The sequence below is a fragment of the Ammospiza caudacuta genome, chromosome 2 (assembly GCF_027887145.1).
Source record: "Ammospiza caudacuta isolate bAmmCau1 chromosome 2, bAmmCau1.pri, whole genome shotgun sequence".
In the NCBI taxonomy this organism is placed as follows: domain Eukaryota; kingdom Metazoa; phylum Chordata; class Aves; order Passeriformes; family Passerellidae; genus Ammospiza; species Ammospiza caudacuta.
The window spans coordinates 12,403,086-12,430,517 of record NC_080594.1 but is presented as its reverse complement, the minus strand read 5'-3'; the positions used below and the strand labels follow the sequence as shown (position 1 = coordinate 12,430,517).

General features: G+C 40.5%; 1 protein-coding gene across 5 annotated transcripts; it reads right to left on the bottom strand.

Moving 5' to 3' along the window:
* Positions 1 to 7: 7 nt before the first annotated feature.
* On the bottom strand, positions 8 to 26,710 carry CHODL (chondrolectin). Of its 5 annotated transcripts, none has more exons than XM_058800103.1 (8): positions 26,548 to 26,710; positions 11,023 to 11,335; positions 10,176 to 10,333; positions 6,402 to 6,449; positions 5,950 to 6,033; positions 4,529 to 4,631; positions 1,916 to 2,118; positions 8 to 504 (listed from the first exon to the last, which is right to left on the bottom strand). In XM_058800103.1, exons 1-7 carry the CDS (start codon positions 26,633 to 26,635, stop codon positions 1,953 to 1,955), a joined length of 960 nt encoding a protein of 319 aa, XP_058656086.1. In that variant the 5' UTR covers positions 26,636 to 26,710; the 3' UTR covers positions 8 to 504; positions 1,916 to 1,952. The 5 variants fall into 5 exon arrangements, with proteins under 5 accessions (XP_058656086.1, XP_058656089.1, XP_058656088.1 ...); XM_058800106.1 differs by having other exon boundaries at positions 2,040 to 2,118; XM_058800105.1 differs by lacking the exon at positions 1,916 to 2,118.
* Positions 26,711 to 27,432: the final 722 nt, after the last annotated feature.

The window sequence follows — 27,432 nt, the reverse complement described above, 5'->3', positions numbered from 1 at the left end:
CTGTAAAATTGTCAGTTCCATTTACTGTACATTGACTATACAATACAATGCATGAGAGACTAAAAGAAACAGAGGGGTTTGTTTAACTACAAACAGTCTTAAAACTGACATACACTGTGGATATTTCCCCGTAAAAACTTCAAATGCTCTGTTCGTTTCATTGCTCACAACTAGCTAACTTACATCTCTTAGCAAAATAAACACATACCCTTTATTTAGCATGGCATATTTTGTTACTGAATTAATAAACAAACATCATATAAAAATGATCTGAACATTTGCCTCAAGGGGGAGCTTACAGTTCATTCTTGTGGATCCTTTGCATTTTCAAGCCATTCCAAGCTAATGTTCTTTGACGACATTATAATACAGCCTCACTGCAAAATGTTATTTTTGCCTCATTTTCAGTCAGTAAATCATTATACCTCCATGCTACTGTCCTTCCTGGGTGTCTTTGAAATCCATAGTGTGGACTGGTTTGGACTGGTTTTTGTTCTTCCTTTACTGAAAAATAAAAATACAAACCATTTTCAGTGCATGTGTGCCTTTGCAGTCCTGATTCAGCTCTGTGATCAGACCTGAGCATCCCATCCCGGATCACAAGGCCACAATTGGTGCTCTCACAGTGTGGGCTCCCCATCCATTACCAAAAATACCAGACCACTCTGCTTAGCAGTCCTGGTCCCAGGAACTGCACTGAACTGGCCTGGATAGTTTTTTATTTATTTTTTCCCAGTTCCCATCCAACCACACCTCTCTTACAGAGCAGCCTTTTCAGAGAATGGCTCCGTTTGACCAGGACTGGTGAGAGCTGAGCACTTCCCTTCTCTGGGGGGAAGCAGAGCACACAAACCCCCAAATCCATGCCCAAGGTGCAGCCCACCCACCCCAGTGGGTACCAGACCCCTGTCCACCCTGGGTACAGCAATGGGGTCACTGTGCATCCCTGCGCCAGCGAGCCCCTTTCCCTTCGGGGCTGGACCTGACACCTCATGAAGTGATGGCATGTGGATCAGACTCCTGGCAATGAATGACTGGTAGAAAGCTTCCTGAGGGCTAGTTTTCAGTCAAAACTCTCAATAGCATGTTTTGTGTTTGGTGTTTTTTCAATTAAAAAAAAAAAAAGAGAGAGAACTGGTTCCAAAAAGTACTTTCTCTGCAATACTGCTAATGTGGTTTCCCTGAATTTTCCAGGGAACCCTGAGGCACACTGAAAGTTTATGGCAGTCTTTCCACATGGCTACAAGTGCCACAATACACCATCCTCCCTCACTTAGATTGAGAGATAACAGTGCACTGTAGACTACTGAAAGAGAAGCCGCTACAGGAGCCATTGGAGCTGCATTTCTGTGAAAATGCTTCAATCTCTGGATAGAATATTTCACACTGGTGATTTTTTGGGGTTTTTTTTCCCAATTAAATAAAAACCAGAAGAGGAGAAGTAACCCTATATAACTCTGTAAGGTGGAAATCTAAGAGTCCCAACAGTCCTATACATTCAGTTTTACTCCTTTCCTGGTGAGTAACTGCAAGTGAGTCTGACTTGATTTAAAATGCATTTCGAGGGTGCTGAATGCTACAGTAGTTTTCAGTCCCTCCAGACTTACCTCTGAAGTCCTACAAAATAATGCATTATGTACCTGAGCCCTTTGGAGTAACTGGAAAGACTCCCTTTGGCTTCAGTGGACTTTAGATCAGGCCACAATGCTATAAACAAAGCAATTGCAATGAATCGAGTAGTTCCTGCGCTTCCTTCTTAAAGAAACGAAGTCACTACTTCCCTCTGGATTAATCCAGCAAAAGCAGGCATAAATTAAAGATGAAAGGCTTTGAATGGAGAGTCCTTGCCACACTGCAAGAGCAATTTCTAAATACCTTGGATCAAGTATGTCAAATGAGCTTATCTTCAACAAACCTATGCTGATTTTCACAGCTGGTTCAGGAAACAGATTTTAGTGACAAAGGTAAGATGCAATAAATAGCTTGAGCATGTTGGTGTTTTGACCATCAAATGCAATCATAGAAACTGAGAAATATACCAGGTTGGAATTTAAACTTTCTGCAAGGCATTCAGATGATAATGGAGATGGGTCTTTGAAGCAGTTTCTCCTTGCTTCCCTGGAAGAAATGAAAGGGAGAGCATCTAAGCATGAATGAGCTGATCATTTCTGCCAGCTACAGGGACGAGGTGTTGCTCTGCCTCATTACTACCCTTCAAGAGCCCAATGACAGGCAAAATTAGTCATGACCTTTCAAGCTAGGCATGTCCTGGTTGGCCATGGGTTGTGGCTTTCAGAGGAAAGGTCACCATGTTGTGGAAGCCTAAAAAAGAATGAGAAGTCAGGTTCATGTGGAAAGTTGGGGGTCCCTCCTTCCCCAGCAGGACAGAATCCCTTTCATAAAGTTCTACAGTGTCCAGATGATAAGTTCAAGTGATTGTTTCTTCTTCTGATTTGGTTTTTGCCCAAGAGCTTCATATTTGTGATGAACAAAAATGGTTTGCAAGGCAGGTTGTAGGTGGAAATCGAAAATAGATAGGAAAATATTTTTTAAAAAACAAAGTTTTGTTTCAAAAGTTAAAATACTTTATTTTTGGTGATAGTTTTCTTGATCTAAATGATTTTTTAAAATGGTTTCGTTTCTTTAATTACAGGTTTTGATGTAACTCAAAATAGACATTCTGGGAACAAAAACAGACAATAAAAAAGAGAACCTTGTGTTGCATCAAAACCATTTTGTCCTTGATTTTTGTATCATTTCATCTATCAAACTAATCAGCTGACAGAAAAAAAAAAAAAAAAAGGGAAACCTTCTAAGGTGAATTTCCAATATCTGTGTCATGCAATTTTGAAGTCTTGGAAGTTCAGATAAATTACTTCTGGATGAAGTGCTATAGCATCAAAGGCCTGATCAAAGCCCACTGAAGTCAACACTACTTTTTCTATTGATTTCAGTGGGCCATGAATCTCTCACTGCTTTCCCAGGAGCATTCAAGGGCTGAAACTTTTCTCAGAAATGAAGAAGTTGCCAGAAAAGCTACTAAAATGTACTATACTTACCAAGAAATCCAGGGCCACTGTAATAAGGGTTCCAGAATTCAATTACTGTGCAATTGTTAGAGTTATACATATTATTATTTTACCACTCTTTTCTGCTTTGAGCTTCCAACCAATGGTGAGGTTTCTACATAAACTTTCACAGTCTTTGTGAAATGCTTATTTGCCTGTCATATGGAAAGTCTTTAATTTCCTTTTCTTTATAAAAAATGCATTTTAAAAAAATCAAGTTTGTTATGCAGACCTTGTAATATCTGCTTTTTATGGCTACTTGTTTCAATAAGGCATGGAACCAAGGAGTCCTGCTAATATCACTGCACATTCACTCACACAGACAGAAAGAGTTTCCACATTTGGTGTTTTCGCACCTGAAATAAGTTACTGCAGCTATTGGCAGGAAATACTAAGTAAAAACCATAAGGAAAAAATAAAGAGGTAAAAACAAGGAGGATTTTTTTTTTAATTTCTTAAAATAGTGATATCATATTTCTTTTAGTTATTCCTGGTCTTCAAGAGGGAAAATAGCTTACAAATATGCTTATTGCTCTTGATATTTTAGGTAAACAGCATTTATCTACAAAACATATTTCATTTAAACTCTTCTGGATTACATGAAACTGAAAACACTTTCTGAACTAAAGGCTAAATGATATTTCGGAGTTTCAGAAACACTCTCTTCAGAAAAAAATATTAATTATATGCTGTCATGTCTTTATGTATCTAAATCATATTTTGAGAAAAATGAAAAGTCCAAAGAATTTTAAAGCCTGAAGAAAATTATACTGTATTTCAAAGGCTGAAATGTCTCTTTTTTGCATAATAGTACCTCTTGCTATGAATACATATCTATTTATTTTATGCATCCTCTTAAGCACATACATGATGTACAAAGGATGTCACACTAGTGTGTGGCTCAGAGCAAGCTTTTGCTTTTCATTTTCAATTTCTGCACTCCAGTGGTCCGTCTGTTGCTTGTATGGTATGTGCAGTGGAACAGGATTAAGCAGCTGCTGGCCCTTAAGTTTTCTCCTTGGAACAAATTTTTACTTTAGGTTAGAAATTGAGCCCTTTACTTTAGGTTAGAAATTGAGTCCCTGTATCTGTGAGGGACCCCTCTGCTATTGCCCAGAGCCCAGGTACTTTACAGGCAGTAATCACCATAAAAGAGGTGAAATAAAAGTGCTGACAACAGCCCTGCCTATCAAGTGGTCTGCAAAGAGACTTTCTTCAGGAACAGGTGGAGTCCCAGCAGCAGCATCCTTTGAGACCTAGAATTATCTCAGCATGTTGTGGAAAAAGCCTGAAGGTGAATGTTCAGCTGTAACAGCTGTAAACTACTTGCATTTTAATAGATGAAAAGGTGCTTATTTGCATATTTGGGGATAGATGTAAGCAGTCTTTCAGTAGGAATAGCTTGCCAATGGAAATATGAATTCTGCATCATAAAACCACTATGGATGAGTATATTTTACCTTTTATGAAGCATCTGGAAACAGCAAGTCCCAAAAGCCACCAGTATCAACAGCAGCAGTGGTATAGTGGGTATTACAACATAAATTAAATTCGGAATTATACCTACAAGACAAAAATTCTCATTAACGTCTGCCGTGTTGAAATGCTTTTAACCATGTCAGGAAAAATTTGGAGTAAAATAACAGGAATACATTAACTTACACAAAAGAACACATATATTCCTTCTATAGGAAGAGCTCCAAACAGAAATCAGCAGTATCAGGAATAAAGCAGCATTTGAGTTATAACCAAAATATATCTTAAGGTCTTCAATTCTGATATTTTCCAATTTTTTAATTCACAATTCAAGTGTTTTAATGGAGTACATTTCACTGTCTAATTTTTTTTTTTTGCAGTCCATTTCAACTGTAGACTCTGTCATCTTCGTATGTGGACATGCTGCCCATGCAGGACCACAGGAAGAATGAACCTGGCTCTCATCTTCCCTTTCCTCTTAAAAGACACATAAATTCACTCCTTGACTAATGAGGAGAGCTAAAGGTGCTCCTCTGCAGGTGCCTGCACAAAAGGAGTGGGAAATGGCACAAGCTGAGACTCTATAACCTGCCTACAATAGAGGATGGGGTCTGCAGTTTCCAGAAGGGTCCTGTTCCCTGTAACCACATGCCCATGTTTTCACTAGTACACATTTAATGTACAAATTGTGGAGCTTTTATTACCTATTGTCCTATTTTGAAAATATTTCCCTAGCAAGAATAAATGTGAAAATTCATGTTGTGTTTGAGTTTTAGAGTCTTCGCACAGTTTGTATTAAAAGCTATAATTGATTACAAACCACAGTTCATCCATATAATAATTCCTCTGGAGTTAAAAATAATGGAAACACCAGTTAGGAAGCTGGCTCAAAACCAGACCATACAGTGGGCAAACAAAACACCCCCTTTCCATAACCCCATGGTGCAATCCTGTAAAATCCAGGGCTGCTCCTTAGACATGTTCAGTTCCTACAACTCTTCCTGAGCCTCAGGATTTCATTCAGAAGATAAATTGCTGAATGAAGCAGCCAGGGGCATTGCAGAACCTGGGCAGCAGGTATCCACTTCCCAAATATCATCTCTACTGGGAATCTCAGCAAGGCACTGAACTCCTCTTAACATGGTCTTCCAAAAACACAGGGTACCTGGGGGAGCTATCGACATGGTGTTCATTCTAAGTTTGGTGAGACAAGGAAATAATTTGTTTCCACAGCAACTAAAAGGGACTAAGACTCTTGAAATGTTATTAAAACATATGTATTTTCAGGGCACTTCCCAGGGAAACAGACTGTTTCTTCCTATTGACAAAAATGGAAACTGAAATATTAATTTAATTCCACTGTTAATATTTTTAGCAGAACACTACATTCATATGAACACATTACCTGTTTCAGTAGCAATAATATGATACTGATCTTCTGGTTTGCTTGTGTCATAAGGATTTCCTGCTGGCACTGTTGGAAAAATATCTGAAAAGGAGATCAGACACTTTAGGAAAACAGTGAAAAATATGGTCATTATGTAGTTAATAAATTAATAGTAATTATATTTTAATTTATATTGATAAAATGAATATTTTTATGATTTATTAAATATACATGTATAGAGGATTTTATTACAAAATTGGAATTATATCTGGAAGAATTACAAGCAGTGTTATTCTGAACAACAGCCATATATTTGTAGCTGTTGCTCTCTGAAGAATGAATTTTTCCTATGTTTTTTCAGTTCTTATCGGTGCCTGTTAAACTTGAGTAATTTTGGAGGCTCTTGATTGGTATCCTTATAATTATGTATTTACCAGTGCAATGGAATTTAATGCATCAAAATTTCTTACCGTATTCTTGCTCTGCTCTGTCTCCTAATTCTTTTTCTAAGACATTATCTGTTAAATCAATATTTGAAATTGATTGTTGAAGAATGAAAAATGTGTGCAATAAAACAGATGTTTCCATTTTTTTTCATGCAGTATCACAGAAATAGATATATTCCCCAAACAATAATTGCTTAATTCTTCAGAATTTCATCTTCTTACCAAAGACTCTTTGCAAACTAGTGTCAGATCACCTCTAGTTCATACTTTTTGCTCCTTAGAAGGCTATAGTTTAGTCTAGATTCAATTCTTGGTGGCCTCTGATTTAATGGCTAATGGTCAAACCCTAACTTCTTGTGCTGAATAAATTTCTTAACATATCCAAGGCTTCATTTGTGCAGACAATTCTAGAACAATATATGAAGTTCTCTCTATCATAAGGTTATACTAACTTAACAGTGCTGTGAGACTACAGCTCTGAGTGTCTTGATAAATACAAACTGCTAGGAGAAATCAAAACAGCAATAAAGCCTACTAAATAAAGGCAATTATTTCACCTACTCTGGTAAAAAAATAGCTCCATTTGGCCTTATATAAAGAAAAACACCAAGATACCCCAAAGAACTGAGCTGCTGTATCTTGACAGCAGAAGAGGAGATGAGTTTTTAATTTGATTGCATAATCAAACCTACAGGAGCTGGACAGGAACTAAATGAGGTTGCAATTACCAACCTATAATTAAGTTTAAGATTGCTGAATGATCAATATGACCCAAAGCCAGTCTGAACACTGCAGCAGTAAACGCTGTCAGGGGAGGGCTTGGAAAAATAAAAGTGTCCAACAGAAATGTAGCTGCTGCTTGAGCAAGGCTGCCTAATGAGCACTGTCCTGGACCTGCTGATGATACAATTAGATGCAACTTTATCAAAGTCACCTGCAACCTGTTTTGGCCTGTGGTTGGTGTCATGCACCCTATACTGGATACAGACAGGAGAGTTGTGAAAAACAACATACTCGGATAACAAAATGAAATTCAATATGCATGTGGCACTTTAGCATTCCTGGTGAAATGGATGCATTTTGCACTGCTAAGAGCTGACACTGAAGCCTTTACAGTGATTTGAGGGGGGAAAATGGTCGTTTGTAAGTCTCACTTGGTTTGAGATAACAAATGTAATTTTCCTACAAACATTTTGTTACTTTCTTCAGGCAGTGAAAGAAATTACATATATCTATTTATATACATTTTGCATCTACTCCTTTCCTCTATATGACAGAAAAATACATTTCTGGAGAATACTCTGTTTTGCTAAAGAGCACAACTCCAACAGTTTGAAAAATAAATAGCTACAATTCAGCAGTACTGCATTTAGCTGCATAACAATGTCAATATTAACAATAATCTACCTATGCACTGTTTGCCTTATATGCCTCATATGCCTCATTATAAACTAATAACCCACTTTCTACCTAGAGAAAGAAATATAAATGTATTTTCATTGTTACTATTATCACCTTGTTTCCTGACAATCCAAAATATCCAGCATTTTCTCAGATGGTAAAAGCAATAGAAAAAGCAATTCTTTATCACATCTCAACAAAAATGGTAAGCCATTCACTAGTACAGAATAATTATTTAATTTATTTAAATTTGTTTGCTTTTAAAGCTACAAAAAGACCTGAAACCAAACCTTTTTAATAAAGCCTGCAATTTCTGACATAAAAATGTTGGGCTTGTAACAACATGAAACATTTTTATTTTGGTACGCTATTTCAAAATAATTCTTACAGTTCTAAAAGTGATAAAATTGTCACATTTCCTTGAAAGGCCTATGATGATTACTAATCATCATAAAGAGTGATAACCACTAACAATTTCAAAGGCAGGAACAGGTTTTGGGAGTGGCAGTACGCCAAAACACATTGGTATATCAACTCTGCCAAATATTTAATATTTGCTGGCAATATTAATTACCATTAATATCCTCATTAAGTGACCAAAAAGTGAAAAAGATATGTATCTACCAAAACCAGAGGAACAAAATAGTCTGGATCTGTATGGGTAGACAGATCTCTACAAAGAGAGTGATTATTTCTTGATCAACATAGAGAAAGAAGGTAGGAAACTGCAGAATTATATAGTTCAAGCAGATGCTAAGACTAGGATTTCACAGAATCATAGAATGGTTTAGGTTGGAAGGACCTTAAATAACAGCTTTTTTCCAACCCCCTACCATGGGCAGGAACACCTTCCACCATCCCAGGTTCCTCAGAGCCCCATCCACCCTGGCCTTGGACACTCCCAGGGATAGGGCATCTACAAATTCACTGGTCAGCCTGTGTCAGGGCCTCATCACCCTCACAGAAAATAATTTCTTCCTAATATCTAATATCTACCTACTCTCTGTCAGTTTGAAGCCATTCTCCCTCATCCTGGCACTCCAGACTCCTGTAAAAAGTCCTCTCCATCTTTCCTGTAGGCTCCCTTCAGGTGCTGGAAGGCCACAATTAGCTCCTCCCAAAGCCATCTCTGTTCCAACCTGAACAATCCCAGTTCTCCCAGCCTTTCCTCCCAGCAGAGCTGCTCCATCCCTCTGATGCCCTTGGTGCCTCCTCTGGGCTGGCTGCAGCAGGTCCCTGTCCTTGCTGTGCTGGGAGCCCAGAGCTGGATGCAGCCCTGCAGGTGGGCTCTCAGCACAGGGGGCAGAGGGGCAGAATCCCCTCCCTGCCCTGCTGCCCACGGGCTCTGGGTGAGCCCAGCACACGGGGGGCTCTGGCCTCCCAATGGCCAGGCCATGGCCAGCCTCTCACCCACAGCACCCCCAGGGCCTTCTCCCAGGGCTGCTCTGGGTCTGCTCATCCCCAGCCTGGATTGGTGCTGGGGCTGCCCTGACCCAGGTGCAGCAGCTTGGACTTGGTCTGTTAAACCTCATGAGATTCCCAAGGGCCACCTCTTGAGTTTTTATTAATTAATAAATGAAATAAATCCATAATATCATATGCGTTTTTTTAGCTTAGTTTTGAAAAACAAACACACCAAAATTATTTGAAAACATTTGCATGGTCCTGCTGAAAAACACGTTTGCATTTACTTTAAGTATGGCCAAGAACAGAAAATTTTACAGGCTCAAACTGGAAAGTTTACTTTTTATGTCCTTTCTGGTTTTTGTTCTAGTTTATAGTTCACTTTTCCTCTATTGACATATACAGAACTTATGTCATGTCTGAAAGTACAGCCAAATTGCCTAAGATCTGTTTTTTCTGTCACCATCTCAACTAGCATCCATCTGCTTTTCATATCTCTCTAAGTCTTCATGCATGAATGCAGAAATTTTTCCTGCTGTTCTGGACTTCGTTCTTCAAGCCATAACTTCTTAAAACAACCACCACATGTAAGATGGTATAAAATGGGAGAGCTGCAACTACGAGGACAGTGCTATATTTTTTACAGTAGGACCAAGATGTCATAGTCATCCTACCTAGAAAGTAGAAAAATGCTCACTTAAAACACTTTGTAAGGGAATTAATTAAATCAAAAAACCCTGGGAATGCATGATAGTGAAGCTAACTTTCGAATCATTCTTATTAGATATAAACAGGTTTATTTAAATGTATTAAAAATGTATTTTAATAGTTGTTATTGACATGCAATATCCCCTGTTAATGCCAGCTCAGGCACACACCAAAGGAACCAGTACCACAGGCCAAAAGATACTTGAAGATTCCCTTACAAACCAAGAGACAATTGTTTTCCTAAACAACGTCCCACCAGTGAAATATAACTTCAGTTTTACCTACCTGGTGCATATTTGCAGATAAAATTGTGCTTCATGTTGCATCTGTCATCGTTCCATTGATAAAGGTATGGCCCTCCCAGACCAGGGTTTGCAGTTGGCTGGTGATACATCACCACACAGGCTTCGCTTCCACAGGAAGGCTCATCTGTGTACCAGTTTCTAGTTTTTGAAGATAAGGTTCAGGATGACAAAGAACAGAATTTGCATCAATGTAGAAATATCAACCCAAACAGTCCCATCATCATCAAAGGCATCCTTCATTTCCCACAACCCTTCTGTGAAAGACCCAAGAATATCTCTGAATATTAAACAATTCTGATCAAAGCACCTCTGCAGAAATAACACCCTACTGCTCTACTTTCCTCCCTATAAGACTCTTATCTGTCCCCTTGTTTTCAGTTCTATGAGTTGCTGCTACTCTGGCCTTTGGCCTCATCAGGAAGTTAAAGGATTTTCAAAAAGGGTAGAAATAGAACAATTTACACTCAGCATCTCACAGTAATTTATTTGGTGGCTGGCTCCCTGATTTGAGGTGGCCAGAGCCTTGCAGAATTTACCTGCCTGCTTTCAGACCACACCTAAAGGACTCTGTGTGTGGCAGAACAACCTCCAAACATCCTGCAGAGGCAAACTCTGGGGGTGGGAGCAAAGAAATTCGTAGGCTGAAGCCACACACAGAATGCCATCCTGTCACATCTTCAAATTCAAAACCCCGATTGCCAGCTACCCTTCATCTGGACAAGTCAAGGGGGAGATGCCACAAACTTCATGCTGTCAAGCAAGGTTTAGCATTTCAGGGACTATTTCTTTCCTTGGAACCTTCTCAAGGAGCAGTTTCACGGCCTTACCTGAATGGTGACATACTTCCATCGGCCCACTGGTAGAGGTCGGGGCAGGCACTCGACGTGGCCAGTCCATCGCCGCTCCTCCACAGCCCAATCCAGAAATCACCATCAGAAATCCCAGAGCCTGATTTGGTGAGGTTCTGCAGCATGTTTTCTATCAGCTGCTGCTCAGCTTCACTTTCCAAGCTCAGCAGAGCCCCGCCATCGATTTCACAGGCCTGGCGGGCCTCCTGGAAGCCCACGCGTCTAGACAAGTCCTGGAAATAGGCTAGTTTGTAACAGGAGTGCTTGAAGGCACCATAGCACACCTTCTGGCCTGAAAAACAAACACATGGGGCTGTTCAGAGCACAGTGATGAACACCAAAGCTGCAAGAAAAGAATACAGCACTTCATGCGTATGCTGGTGAAGGACGGGAGATTTTTGCCTGAGAGGATTCATGGTGATAACCTAGCACCACTGAAATCCTGTGCTCTAATTTAAATTTCAAACAGCACACAGTTCATGGGAATCTATGCCATCTTGCCATGGCCTGTGAAACTCTCCAAAACACTGAAGATTCCCAATAGGCTCTAGAAAAATATTTACTTTATAATGACTGTACCATCAGGCCTCTCTGTTATAGCCAGGATCTGTTTGGAGTGTATTTCCTTGACTATTGCATACTAATGGACCAACTTCACTTTTATTGTGCAATCAGAGCTATTCAATTTGAAAAAAAAAAGTTTCAAATACACATGTTTAGTGGCAAGAAGCAGCTGATTTTTTTTTTTGATACCTTAATTTTGAGAGGCTGTATATGAGAGAAACCCATAGGAACTCTTCACTTCAATGGGCTGAGGCACAACCTGTAAAGTCTATGGGAGGAGAAAGTCTGCTCCTTACAGTTCTTTGTCTGAGAAAGATTTGTTTCCTAAGTCTGTTAGAAAGTCTGTTTCCTAAAAAGGAAAAATAATTATAATTTTCAACTCTCTAGAGTTTATTCAAGATATACAAGATGAGGAATTAACACACTCACTTATCAGCCACAACTGAACTCCAGTATGTTTATTTAGGGACAGAATAAGGCTTCTAAATATAACCATCTCTTTAAAAAAAAAATAAAAGCAAGCTTTTCCAGTATAGAAATTTATCATTGGAGGAGAAAAGTAGGAAAATTTATTTTGTTAAGTAAGAATGACTGAAGGATACCAAACTAATAAAAAACTACCAGGCTAGACTGTTTAGAAATCAACAAAAGTCACTATTTTACTGGAAAATCTGACAATCACACAACATGCTGAGCTGGAAGGGATCACTGAGGACCACTGAGTTCCAACTCCAGCCCTGTGAAAAACAGCCCAAGAGTCACACCATGTGCCTGAGAGTGTTTTCCAAAAGCTTCTTGAGCTCTGTCAGGTTTGTGCTGTGACCACTGCCCTGGGGAGCCTGTTCCAGTGCCCAGCCACCCTCTGGGTGAAAAAACTTTTCCTGATATCCAATTTAAATCTCCCCTGACACAGTCACAATTTCAGGCCATTCCCCAGGTCCTATCACTGATCACCAGAGGGACAAGATCAGTGTCTGCCTCTCCACTTCCTCTTGTCAGGATGTTGAAGACCACAATGAGGTCCCCTCTCAGACTCCTCCAGGTGGAACAGACCAAGTGACCTGAGTAAGTCCTCATAGAGCTTCCCCTCAAGGTCCTTCTCTATCCTCATAGCTCTCCTTTGGGCACTCTTTAGGAGCTTTGTATCCTTCTTATATTGAGGCACCCAAAACTGCTCACAGCACTTGAGGTAAAGCCACACCAGCACAAAGTACAGTAATTTATTGTACTGTATCAGATTTGCATCTGAAAATCTCGTATTTAGTCTCACTTTTAAGCAAAACCAGATATGTGATTCATGTAAATAACATCTAAACATGATTTATTCTGTTTCACCTTAAAAAAATTGCAATTGGGAAACAGCAACATCCTCACATAACTTCAGCTATATTTATGTTTTCCCAGGCAATGTTTTCCTCTGCTCAAAGAGTAATTATCAAAGTAAAAAAAAAAAAAAAAAAAAAAAAAAAAAAAAAAAAAAAAAAACTTAAAAGCTACATAAACTTCAATTTTTTTGCATTATCAATGCTTAATTTTGTATTTAATACGTAGGATATTTCCAATAGCAGACAGCACAAGGGCTGAGTTGAAGACATCTCTGTATTTGCACAGAGCATAATTTCAAATTTCAAGTATTTGCAGAGAATAAGCAGATTGCATCAAAGATGCATTAATATACAAATGGAAAAACAGGATCAGCTCTTGACTTTTAGCTAAGTCTGAAAATAACTCATCTTTTTGGAACCATTTCTGTTGTAGAAAGCTAAATTATAGGAGCAGTAAGGATATACCATGCTTAACTTTCTAGGGTTTCCAAAAATTCTTGTAATATCTCTATTAAAAAAAAAAAAACAACAAGCTCTGAAACCTTCACTTTACCCTATTAAAGTTCATCTGGAAAAGGACTATCAGGAAGAAAAGTATCTTTTAATCTCATTCTTACCTTGGCAGACAGACTTCTGAAAATTTAGCTGTTTATCAGTAATTAATCTACCAAAATAAAACAGGAACAAGAACAGTCTAAAAAAAGGACAAGCTTGTGCCACAGATATGGGAAAAGCCAGGCTCCGAGACCAGGCAGAGAGTGCCAATTTTGACTTTCTCTGATAATGTCCTGACAACACCATGCATGCCATAATTTCTTTCCTGATATTTCCCTTTACTCACATAGGTTAGGAGCCTTGGTCCCAATAAATGCAGGAAGGACCACAGTCCTAGATGGGCAGTGACGCTGAAGCAAGGGACATTCCATTTAACAGAGGTGCATAGGAAATAATGGGCTTCCTCCTGGACTTCTTCAACAAAAAATACTACTATTATCAAAGTAACAAAGTGATAAGTCTAAATGTTCCAACGTGCAAAGTGCAACAATGAAAGCTCATTGTTGAAATGAAATCCCAGCTCATTCCCTTCCTCTACAATGCTGAAATTCCAATTTTGCTAACATGATCGATTTCCCCCCAGGAGCTGTGTCTCACTGACAAGACAGAGTGCACAGGGAAGGAGGAGCTGATCACATTTTGACCCTCACTGCTGGGTGAGTGACAATGGCTCATTGCCAGAGTACACATGTGTACACAGCAGCACAAACAGCCACAGCCCAGCACTGAATTACACAGGACACTAATCACTTCCAAGGAAAAGTGACCACCCCTTTCCCTGTAGTTGAAGATTGGATTCTAAGCATTAATTCAAGATGTACATGTAAATTTAGGAAGAGTGCTTTGTCCATTGTCTTGCTCTTTTTATTTTCCCGGACAATCTTTGAAATAAACTTTCCTTGGTTCCTTTCATTCTGTGCACATACTCCCCCTTGACATCCAGTAGTAAGTTATGAGCAAATTCAGGTGTCAAAATATCCTGGTCACAGTTTCAGTCATGCAGGAATTTTCAACCAGCTGTGATGAGCAGACTGATCACTATGGCTCATATTCCCGTGCTGTTCCTCCCTCTCATGGGTGTGACTGTGTTCACAGGGGTCTTAGAATGAGGGAACAGACGAGGATACGAGGATCTGATTCCATGTTTCAGAAGGCTTGATTTATTATTTTATGATATATATTATATTAAAACTATACTAAAAGAATAGAAGAAAGGATTTCATCAGAAGGTTAGCTAAGAATAGAATAAGAAAGAATGATAACAAAGGTTTGTGGCTTGGACTCTGTCTGAGCCAGCTGGGCTGTGATTGGCCATTAATTACAAACAACCACATGAGACCAATCACAGATGCACCTGTTGCATTCCACAGCAGCAGATTATCATTGTTTACAGTTTGTTGCTGAGGCCTCTCAGCTTCTCAGGAGGAAAAATCCTAAGGAAAGGATTTTCCATAAAAGATGTCTGTGACACATGGAAAAACAGCTAACTTTGCCTTTAATAACACACAATCCACTCCCATCCCTGCATGTTTCTCAGGTGGCTGAAGTGCTCCACTCACACTCTGTTCTCATGCACAGCCTCTGCTTTTCTATGACTATCCCAAAATCTGGGCCAAACCTTCTATCAGAAGAAATGGATCCTTGCTGGCTGAGCTTTCTCAGGATGCTCATCTGCCAGTCAGCTGCTAAATAGGGACTCAAACACAATCATAGAATCTTTTAGGCTGGCAAAGACCTTGAAGACCATCAGGTCACAGCAAGTGCTGTTTCTGACCTGCTCCAAGGCCTGTATCCATAAGCGGTGCTGTGTTCTGGTCCAATACAGGGGCTGCATCAATGCTCATCATCCACACAAGGAAACCAGCTGGGACTCTCTGGAGCAGCAAGGAGGATGACAAGCATTTGTGATGCACAAAGGCAAAGAGCTACTGTAGCCCTTAATATGTGCCCAGCCTGTTCCCATTGTGCACTCAAAGCAGGGAGCCCTCTCAGAGCCGTCAGAATACAGATGTGAAGGCCCAATTTCTATCCAAGGGCTTGCAGGTTAAAACCTTGAGGACTTGTGGAAGACGTTTTCCTTCTTCCCTTAAACTGACCAGAATAATTTTTAAAGACACCGTTTTTATTGCAGGTGTTTGGGCAGGGTTAAGTAACTCTAAAATCAAGTTTTATAAAGTGAAAGAATTGAAAAAATGAAAATTTGAATGAAATCCAACTGTTCTTTCATTTCTTTTTCTCTCTCTACCTGTGGCAAAATAAATAATTTCTTCCTCACAGGCTGATCATTTCTGCAAGAATATACCTCCAGAAACCAATAGAGAAAACAGCAAGAAACAAAGAAATAATTGGCATTAAGACCCATAGACCCAAAGAGTGTGAATGAAGTGTGTGAGGCAGAGCAGTAAGCTTTCTGGAAGAAGCTGTGAATTTCTCTTGTTCTAGTTAATTTAATCCCTGTGTTTAGGCAGTGACCTACTCTGAATCTTTTCTTTCTTCTTTTGAAGCAGACTTTGAACCAGTTCCACTGTGGCAGATAAATGTGTTAATGGAAATCTGCAGTTGTGCCTTAATAGCTGGCAAATCAGTTGACATTTTAGTGCTCTTCTCGGAACACACTGAGATGTCAGGTTTTAAAGCTTCAATTTTTTTCTCTCACTACTAATTTCTGAACTACAAAGCAGAAATAATTTACCACTAAAAAATGACAGAACGGACCACATTGTACAGGAGACAAGTACAGAAATATCAACTATGTGCTACTTTACCTTATTCTAAGATCTTTCAGCAGACTCCACAGTCAGTTCTACAGCAACATTTTGTTATTTCAGCTGTATAAACAGAGTTCCAATTTTTCTATCACAATTGAATAGAAACAAGATTTCTAAGCAAGACTATTGGAATGAATCACACTAAGATACTACCAACGTGAATAATCCTTTTTTGGTGTCATCATCCCATTAGCTGATGAAAGCAAGTGAACAGGATTTGCTCCAGAAAGTGCTAGCTACCATCTATATGGGTCAATTTTCATCTTTGGGTGCTTCCCAGAAGCTCCATAGTAGAATGTTTAGATATCAGCCTCAGAAAAAATATATATTTAAACTAAATTACTCATTAAAATATTTCTACAGATAATTGTACAGGGGGGAAAGAAAATCTCCTTCAAGAAAAAAAAAAACAAATAAGCAAATAGCAAGCTGTTATTTCAATCAGTTATATCTCCATTATGCTTTAATAACCATGCTTCATTAAACAAATAATAGGTTCCTTGTTTACTGTCATGACAGAAGTTACAGCAAAGTGTCATTAAGAAGCAAAATTGCTGATAAAATACCCAGGCCAAAGACTTCTCTCCCTAAGAGCATCAGGCTTATTACTAAACTAAACGCCCACAGGCCCATGAGGGGCACAGAGGTCATTTTGAATGACACACCTCGCTTAGCTGGAGTCTTTGAAGACATCAGGTAGAAGATAAGCTCCCTGCTGATAAATCCCATTCCTCTTCCTCTTGAACCTTACAAACTAACCCTTCTTGAACTTTACAAACTAACCTGCAATCCAGGGTTTGATACCATTAGCATCCACCTACATTAGGTCAGCCATTGCATGTGCACAGCATATGTGAAGAGAGAAAAAAATGAATGCACAAAGCCATTATGTTGTTGTATTTTGACTTTTTTTCTCCCCAAGGTAATGGATTCAGCAGAAAAATCAGAAGAGCACTTGGCAAAAAGCAGTGTGAAATATTTAACAATAACCAGAGCAACAAGAGCCTGATGGAGACCTCTGAAAACAAAGTGACAAACAAAAACACAAGGACTTAAGTGAAAGAGATAATGAAATAGCAAAACAGAAATCTATGGCAATTAACCAAAATCTTCTCTGCCTGTGTTATGAAGACTAGTCTTGGCCTTGAGCTTGCATGAGCTCAGCGACCTCAGGGATCACTAACCAACATGCAGGATGCTGGGCACAATTTGTTTTCACCTGTCCCCACACCAAGTCCCAATGATGCACTCCAGAACATGGCCAGGAAGAGACTAAGTGGTAATAAATTTTCCTAATCACATTTTGTTCCAAAGATGATGCATCTTGTCAGATGGTCTTTGAATCACCCAGTCAGATTTTGCCTGGGTTCAGCTGCTGCTCACATTTTGCTATATTACATTATTCCTGTTGATGTTTTACTGTATCATATTTGCGTCCATCCACCAAATATATTTTTTTATTATTAATATTACTTTAAAAAAAAACTGTGATAACATTTTATAATTACATTCTGTCTGCATTTATGATAAAAGCAAGCTGCCATCTTTTCTCCCAAAGTTTGTAACACTCAAGACACATCATTCTCCAGCTGAGCCAGTGTTCAAACCACTGATGTTTCTCAGCTCACAGTCCTGAGCAGTTTAAGGAATTCCACATGCTCATAAATTTGACATTCAAATAAAACCTGCTGTACAGATCACATGCCAGCCTTTATCTGATATCTTCACAGCAATCTCTTCCATCCCTTAGCAGGTACTTTTTCCTCCAATCCTCCTGAAAACCCAAGCCTTCTGAGGGAAAAGAAAGTTGTTATTGATTTATTCTGGATTAAGGATTATGCCTAAAATGTCATCATAGAGCTTTTTCTTAAGTGATTTCCCAGGGTGAAAAATTTTCAAAGGTTCCAGTTCACTTTTAATGGCTTATATAAAAAAACCCTGAGGGCCACATTTGCCTGTCCAGCAGCTGTGCTTCAGGCAGATGTGCACAGCAGACAGTTTGTGTGCATCACATCAGAGCACGAAGACCATGTCTAAGGTGCCTAAATGGAGGCTCCCCCAGCCTCAAAACTGCAAAACTCATCTATCAGCCATTCTTAAAATACTTCTTGTCGTGGACATCCTTCTTGCTAAATTCTTGTGCAAGTAAAAGTTATGGATGCATTCATAGACAGCAAGTCTGAAATGATAAATAGGATTTTTTTTTTCTATTCTCTCTCAAACACAAGCCAGATAATGTAACTTCAGCCATTAACCATCCCATATCTTGTGAATTAGCAAAGATGATGCAAGAGGTCTTCAGACAAACAGGTGTCTGTAGGATTAATGAAACTTTTGCAAAGAGAAAAAAACCCAGGGATGATGAAGTTTTAAGTAAAATCAAACTACTGTATTATACCATCCATACAGTTATTTGAATATGAAGCTATAAAAGATGCATTTTTCCTGTCCAGTCCTTGACTTTATTTTTTCCTTTTCCCATGGCAAGTGATTTTCAGTAGATTTATTGCTGAAAATGGGTTTTCACCCTTATGTTAGCCTCTACTAGATCAGTTATTGTGTTTCTAAGAACTTTTGGGAACAGGGAGTGGGCTTATTTCTGAATGACAACTGTCCTCAATAGACCCATAATAGCTACACCTTTAAAAAAACCAAGCAATCAAGAAGGAGACAGTGCAAAGGAGCACCTGGCAGTGTCCATTTATATATTAAATGTTACTCATTTCTAACACCTGGATTTTGCCATCAGTTGAATGGAAGTGCAATTAAAATTGGATCTGAGAGCTTGCCTGCACAATGCAGCAAGATTGCTGGTCATGGGTGGTTAAGAGCACACATATGACAAGTATTGCTCTAAGCAGGTTATTTTTGGGAGGTTTGTCAAAACTTCTGTGAGCCCAGAACCTGTGCTTTTCTATGTCTTGGGAGGATGCAGGAAGATTGCTTGTCCTGCAAAATCTTCTTCATCGTGTTGAATAAATTGGTGGGAGAATTTGAGAATTTGCCTTTTCCACAGCAGATCAAAATTTGTCTGGATTTTCAAAATCCCTGATGTGGTGCTTCAGGCTTGTTCTTGATGTACTGGAACTGGAATACCAGCCAGCATGAAAGCTGCCATCTTCACACAGCAATTCACTTATTTCCCAAAGAAAACAACACACATTTATTTCTTGTACTTAGCTTCTCAGCCCTGGTGCACAAAGGAGGGAACTCAGGCCATTGACAACAAAGCTGTAAAGAAGTAGCTTGATGTCTAAACCTCATTAGAAGCTAATCAACACTTCACCCTCCATAATTACCATTGCAGGAAAACATACAATTACATTAATCAATACAGGGTGTCTTCAGCTGGAAAATTAATATCCATTTTTTTGGAAAAGTTTTAGTCACTGATTCAAGTCATAACTCAGAGTCAAAAAAAAGTCTCTAAAGTATTTCCCAAAAACTATTTCTTTTTCCCCCCAGGTCAAATCATTAAAGCCCTGACAGGTTTCCTTTCTTCTAAGTGAAACATATCTTCATTTTGGCATCAGCTCTGGTTTCAGCTATCTAACACATCATAAATTTCAAGCATGAGATCCATTTAGCTTTTCCTGTAATAACTATTTTCCTTTCTTCTGATCATGTGAACTTTACAGGTGTATATCACAGGGCTCGCCATGGCAGTCAGCCACTTCCTTCTCTAAGGGGCCAGCTCACAGCTGCACTGTCCTGGGGGCTCACAAAAAGTGGCAACATAGTTGCTAAAACAACCCCCTAAATATACCAATTGCCTTCCCTTTTTTAAGCAAAAACTTGGACAGGATCAGGCAAATGATAACACCCAAGTGTCAACGGCATCTATTTGAACCTATTCAAAATAAGAGGGGATATAGAGTGTGTTGGAAAGAGTTACATATCTACAAGTCTGCTCTGGGATGTGGATTCTTTTACCCAGAACTTTAAAACCTTAGAACAAAAAAAACCAACCAAACAAAACACCCCCTTAACAGCTGAAGCTGTTAGCAGTGGGTTTGCTTTGTTTGTTTTTTTTTAATTCTTATAACATATGGGTTAATTCTTATAAACACAGTGACACAATAATTTTTTTATATATCATAACCTGAAGACACACCAAGTAATCTACAATTTCAGCTGTTTATTAAAAAAGCATAAATACTGACAAGACTGGCCCAGAGAAACTGTGGATGTCCCATCCCTGGAAGTGTTCAAGGTCAGGTTGGATGGAGCCCTGAGCAATCTGGTCTACTGGAAGGTGTCCCTGCCCATGGTAGAGAGTTGGAATGAGATGATCTTTAAGGTCCTTTCCAACCCAAACAGTTCTGTGATTCAAATTAAGCCCATTCATCAATAGTTTTCTGTGTATCCATGAAGCCCAGAACAAAATTCACAGAAGTTTAAAGACAGGCATAATATGGCAGCTAAGAAGTTTTTGTTAACTTGCTGTGGAATAGACATAATAGACAAAAAATGTAGCCTGAATGCTTTAAGTGTGTGTGCCTGCCAAGGGGAGCAGGGAATAGTTTTATTCTCCTATCCCAAACCAGCAGACATTTTCACAAATATCCACTTTTGTACTCATCAGTCAGTTCCCTCAACAGGTTTTCTCCCAGGCATAAATGTAGGCACTTCTGACAGTTTCTGCTGATGGCTTATTTCTTATTTTTGCCTCCAGAAGGAAATATTTCACAACTCTTTGGTCACAGAATCACAGAGTGTCATTCATTTGGAAGAGACCCCCAAGGATCATCAAGTCCAACTCCTGGCCCTGAACAGGACCATCCCCAAGAACCCCACCAAGAGTGTTGGCCAACTCTTCTTGAGGTTTCTCAGGTTTGGTGTGACCAGTGACCACCTCCCTGGGGAGCCTGTTCCTGGGCTCAACCACCCTCTGGGTAAAAAAACATTTTCCTGATGGTCAAAGCAAATTTCCCCAGTCAGCAGATCCCCCCTGTATCAAATTAAGAAAAAACGAGAAGAGAGAAAACATACTCCTTCTCAATTATTTTTCATAGCAAGCATCATCCATTCTCAGTAATTTTCAGTGAAACTTGAATGCCTTTTTTCCAAGTAGGTGTACTTTCATGAATTTGTTACCAAAGTATTTGTAGTAGATTTGGTTAATATATATGGCTGCAAATTATATTAATTTCCTTGGTTTAAGAGCTTCCTAGGGTGTAACACCCTTTATGCATTTCAGCACATGAGTGTAGAGTGCTTTCTTTTTGTGGCAATTGCACAATTAAAAGAGAAAGCAACAAGCAAAGCCTTGCTCATTCACTGCTCCTAAGAAAGTGGGAAAAGCCAATCCACATGGAATCTTAAAATTGATGACAGTTCACTTAAGGCAAAAATTGAGGGGAAGTTTGAGGGGAGGAGAAGTCTGTTAGAATATTTTAAATTATAATTTACACTAAGAGAAAATTCAGAGGCAAAGCAGCACTGGTTAATTCACATTACATGTAGTCCTTGAAATACATGAGTGTGGGATTCATCTCACCAACCATAAATCCTTCCCAATAACCTGTCCATAGCTAAACTGACTCACTGACCTCACTGTGTAGACAGCTGAACAAAACAAACACAGACAGCAGCATCCATTAGTGAAGATCTGCAGTATATTTAAAATCCAAATTAAAATGAAATTAATCTCACTTTTAAAATATCAACTTTTTTCCTTCCCTCCTTATAAAGTGAGCCTATATAGCTGGATACTGCAGCTACATTCAGATTTACTTAGAGACATGCCAACCTTTTAGTTAGGATTCATTAATATTGGTCAGAACTGTAGGTCCCACTGTTTGTCAGTGATGGCAGTAGGGACTGCTACAGCAAGAAACTCAACTTCCAACTAGTGAGTGAGAGGTAAGAATTAGATTATAATGGGATTAGAGTGTAGCAATTACTATCAAAGGATTGTTTCATCTTACCTATTGTACATTAGCATCTACCTTCTTTTCTGATCCATCAGAGATTTGCAAAGAGAAAGCCATTATGGGAATTAGTTTCAGAAAAATAATGCTGTACAGAACCCTTTATGAACCAAAGCATGTTCCCCTGCAAACATCTTCTAATTGAGAAGTTTGACATGCATAGGATCAGACCTGACCTACAGAGAGTTAAAATCAAGGTACAGAACATGAGTTGAACCAGGCAAGAGCCCAGCTTTCTCTCTCTGGGAGCAAGAAAAGCCATGTGAAAGCAAGCAGATTGTCCACACCATCCCACAGGGTTTTTACCATAGCTCCCTCCATGGCAGGGGTTTCCTCTTGGGCTCTTTAGCCAAGTGGAAAACTAGGACTTGACAATTGTGAGTTTGAGCTTTCCAATGCCTTTCTATTTTTGAACAAAATGCTGTGAGCAAAAAAGCTGTATTCCTGGAAAAGTAGCATGCTGGTCTGAGACACAGCACGAGGATTTTCCACATCCCTTTCCTTATCCTTGAACAGAACTGCAGCCTGGCCAACCTGCACAACTCTCACTCATGGGGAAGGTAAGCTATACATGGCTGACAGAGAGGGGGATCACCTCTAATACAGAAATCTGACTCTAGAAACTGATTTAAGTACTTGGATATTTCTACCCTGCTACAGAAGGACTCCACCACTGGGTTCTCATTCCACAGTGTATTGTGGAACTTCTTGGTTTGCAGCAAGGTGTGTTTAGCAGAAACACCTATTATATCCAAAATCATCACCTCATTTCACTCTAAGAGCTCAGCTCATTGATTTGCCCCCAAGAAGACAGTGCTCAATACAGCTGGACAAGGAGAAGAAATAATAAAGAAGTCTAAGGAATAATAAAGGAATTCAGTGCCCAGCTTCTCCTGCACTTCTCCAAGTCTCAGCTTTAGTGATTCCTGAGACCTTCAGCTGTGAAAAAGGATCTTGTACTATCTGGGTATGCCTATCCAAGAAAATCTTTTGTAGTACAGAATTAAATGCTACATATTTCCAACAAAATGTGTTCAACACACAGCTGTTGCACATGTAGATGAGATGTCAGGTTTTTTGTCAGGTTTTATCCTTTCAAATTCTGAGCTGCATTTCTATCTGGAAATTTACAGTTCACAACAAAAAAAAAAAAAAAAATACAACCCACAACTTTATAGTAGAAGGTTTCATCTAGAGAAAATGCTTGCACTTTGACAGACAAAACTCAGGTGTAATAAGCCGGCCAAAAAAATTAAACTACATTATGCATCTTTTGAGAAAGGGTTTGTTATCTGTCATCAGTCCAGTATTTATGAAGACACTGCTTTAATTCTCTTACTTTGCAGTACTTTATGCAGAACTCAAATCGGATCATAAGCCATGTGAATTCATATATTCACTTCCTTAAAGGCATCTGAAGCAACAAAGCCTATAGTTTAAGGGCAACTCTGGTATTTTCCTGACTCACCAAGTGTTTTTCCTCATTTAGTGTTTTATATATCCAAGTACTTTTGCACCAAAATAGATACATACTGTTTTAAAATAAATCACTATTTAATCTGCTATTGATGCACAGCAATAGGAAAAAGCAAAACTTTAAAAGCTGCAGAAATACAACTAGACAAACAGCAGTCATTAAGCTATAATATCTATGATTAATACATAGGCTGTTAAATGATTAGTAATAAGATTAGCTTGCATCTCTCCTGCCCAATAGATACTTAAAGTAATTGCATCTTTGCAAACTGCATTATCATCACTTCATGTTCTTTATGATGTCATGGGACAGCAAGGCAGACTCAGCACTTTCTCCTGAGACTGCTTTGGGTTTTTTTGCCTATAGGAATCAATTCTCAGGCAACACTAGACAGTTGGATATGGAGGCTTTGAGCACTGCTCACAAAACATCTGTCTAGATACATTAAAAATTAAAAAGCATTTTGCATCACTGTTTAAGACTTCCCAAATTAAAGATGGCAAAGAAATAACACCAGAAAACAAATTGCTTGATGCCAACAATGGTTTTAATTATATCCTAGGAAATCTAATATACTTGGGAAAAGCAACAGAAACCCTTTACTTTAAAAAATTACATTATGAAAAGGCAGCCTTTTCTTCTCTGTCCTCTTGACACTGTGATCAAAATGGTAGTAAATCTGGAGTTATTGCTAGGTCTGCTGCAAACTTTCTGCAGTCAATGGGACTCTTCACAAGGTCCAGCCAGCGTTCAAGCAGCCTCACAAACAGCTTAGGGGAGTGATAGGAGCTATTTATTTATTTGGAATGAGAGCAATGGAATTTCCTACTATGCCAGATTATTAATCATGACTGAAGCATAAACATTTATTTATTTTTTTTTTAGGAATAAATCTGTTTAAGTTATAGACTTAAAGGTTTCAAACATAAGGTTTCAGACTTAAGGTTTCAAACATAAGCTTGCTTAAGTCCAAACTGCTGGTTCTTATGCAAGAGAGAGGTAAGATAGATGGGAGTCAGGTGGCAGCACACACTGCCCAATTATTCAGTGGTACTATTTCTTGCCTAAAATAGTGTCAGCTACTGCTAGCACTGCACCTATCCATGTGCATGTGCCAGGATATGGGTGTGGTCCTTGAGAGAAAGAAAGGAGGGGGAAAGAAGTTCTTCCAGTACATAAGATTATCTGCAATAAGCATAAATAAATAAATGTGGCTGTTACTGTCTAGGAAACCTTTATCTAATGAATACAACTTCAACCAATGAACTAATAATACATAAAATGGTTCTATCTGTAAGTGGCTTCAAACCCTCTCCTGTATTCTACCAGACAAGAATTATCAGCATGATTCAGTGACATGAGGCTCATCATATGGTTTGAAATGCTTCAGGGAAATGTGGGGCAGAGTCTGTGTCCTCCCAAAATCCCCAAAGCCTAATGTGCATCTAGGAACAGTCTGACAAAGCAGTATACACACGTCACACATGGCTTTAAAAGCTGCACCTCAGTTTCCCATGTCTCAGTTAAACACAGAAGCTGCAGCTGGAAGATTAAGGGACTGGGTTTCCTCAGCCACATGGATTCCTGCACTGAGGCTGCTAATGCCAAATGCATCTCATAGATAATTAATCTTCACTATTCCTTAAAAAAACCCCAGTGTTACATAGCAATCACAGAAATTGTAATACTTAGGGCTTTGATGTTATTATTATACAATTATGAATTATACAAGCCAGTATAATTCACAGTATAACAGAGGTAGATGAAACATTTCAGGTTATTGTTGAGGCAAACAAGCTTTTTCAAAGTGTTGGAAGCACTGCTACTTAGCTATTATTTCCTGAAGATCCTGTTTTACCAAACCCCTAAGAGCCCATCTCAGCTGTAGCATTAGAACCTGCTTCAAATGGAGCATCATCAAAATGATCCAGTGACTGCAACTAAGAAAGTTATCTGAATTCAGCAATCAAATGCTTGCAACAAACAAAAAAAACCTACAAAAAAGTTTTGTTGATATGCTACTGTTACAGCCTCTGAAACAAAAGTATACAAATGATTTGGAAATAGTTTGTAAGAGCCACGTTCTTACCCACATATACACACACAACTTGCTAAGAAACAGAGTGGAGAGTGTAAATCTTTGTTTCCAGGCAAATGCATGGATGTATAGCACACACACAACATACCCCCAAGAGCCTGTCAGCTTTAGTCTGGAGGGTCTGAACCAAAGTAAGCTTAAAAGGGGTCTTTTCACTAAATTTAGCAGTTTCTGAGCATATACACCTGTATACTGCAAACACACAGTGGGAGTCTACAGCTCTTAAACTAAACCTAAGCTCCAATGCTAGATACAGGTTTCTAAACTATTGTCTTCCCTTTGGTTTTGAGAGTTGCGGACTCACCCACACCCAACAAAACTATTTTACACCGCACGCTCTTCAAAGTTTGCCCTCTCCTCCCAACAACAGCGCACACAAAGAAGAAACATCCCCGTCCAGCCGCCAACAAAACTCAGCGCACAGACAGACGCTCCTCGCAAGACGCTCCATCTTTTCAGGCAATTCGAACGCAGCCGGCAATGAACCGGGGCAGGAGAGGGCTTGGGGCTGCCTCGGGAGCCCGCAACCCCGCGCTGGCCCCGCATCCCCCCGCGTTCCCTGCAGCAGCAGCAGCAGCATCCCCGCTCCGCCGGGCCAGGTGCGCCCGGGATGCGCTCCCAGCGCTCGCTCGCCGCCGATGCGGGGGTTCGGCAGCGGGCTCGGTCCCGGGTCCGATCTCGGGTCCGGCCAGCGGGCTCGGTGCCGGGTTCGGCCAGGGGGGCTCGGTCCCGGGTCCGCCCCGGAGCGCTGCGCTCCCGCACCGCTCCCGCTCCGCGCACTCACCGCTGAGGACGCGCCCGGCGAGCGCCCCCGGCCCGCACAGCACCGCGGCCGCCAGCACGGCCAGCCCCAGCCCTCCTGCGGCCCCCATGGCGCTGCCCCGCTGGCTCCGAGAGGCGCTCAGGGCAGGGCGATGCCGGCGGGGAGCCAGGGACGCGCACCCGGCTCCGCTGCTGCCCTCCGCCACCTCCCCGCCGCCCGCCGCCCTGCATTTATCTGCTTCCCCCGGGGAGGGACCGCCCCCGCACCGCCCTCAGCCCCAGCGACAGCGACAGCCCCTGCCTCAACCCCTATCCCTGCCCCAAACCCTGTCCCAGCCCAAACCTCTGATCCTGCCCCTGTCCCAACCCCTATCCCTGCCCCAACCCTTATCCCTGCCCCAACCCCTATCCCAGCCCCAGCGCCAGCCCCTGCCCCAACCCTTATCCCTGCCCCAACCCCTGTCCCAGCCCCAAATCCTGTCCCTGCTCCAGCCCTTGCCCCAACTCCTATCCCAGCCCTTGCCCCAACTCCTATCCCAGACCCAGCCCCTGATCAAACCCCTTTCCCAACCCCTTTCCCAGCGCCTGCCCCAAACCCTGTCCCAGCCCCAACGCCTGTCCCAGCCCCAGCTCCTGATCCACCCCCAGCTCCAACCCCTATCCCAGTTCCAACCCTTGCCCCAACCCCTATCCCAGCGCCTGCCTCTGATCCAGCCCCTTTCCCAACCCCTATCCCAGCCCTTGCCCGCAAGCCCTGTCCCAGCCCCAGCCCCTGATCCAGCCCCAGTCCCTCCTGCCCAGCCCCTTCCCCGCAGAAGTTCGGGCACAGGTTCCCGGTGTGCGGTTGTTTCCCGCTCCTGGTTGGAGGCTGCAGAGCGGCGGGTCCCTCCCAGCCCCGCTGCCGGGT

Bases quoted from the DNA above. Each gene is read 5' to 3' on its own strand.
- CHODL (XM_058800103.1), bottom strand. From the start codon at position 26,635: ATGGGGGCCGCAGGAGGGCTGGGGCTGGCCGTGCTGGCGGCCGCGGTG. The intron at 6,450-10,175 runs GTAGGTAAAACT...TTGATTTAACAG, and splicing joins TATCTGCAAATATGCACCAG to ATAATGTCTTAGAAAAAGAA. The intron at 2,119-4,528 runs GTAAAATATACT...CATTTCTTCCAG, and splicing joins TTCCAGATGCTTCATAAAAG to GGAAGCAAGGAGAAACTGCT.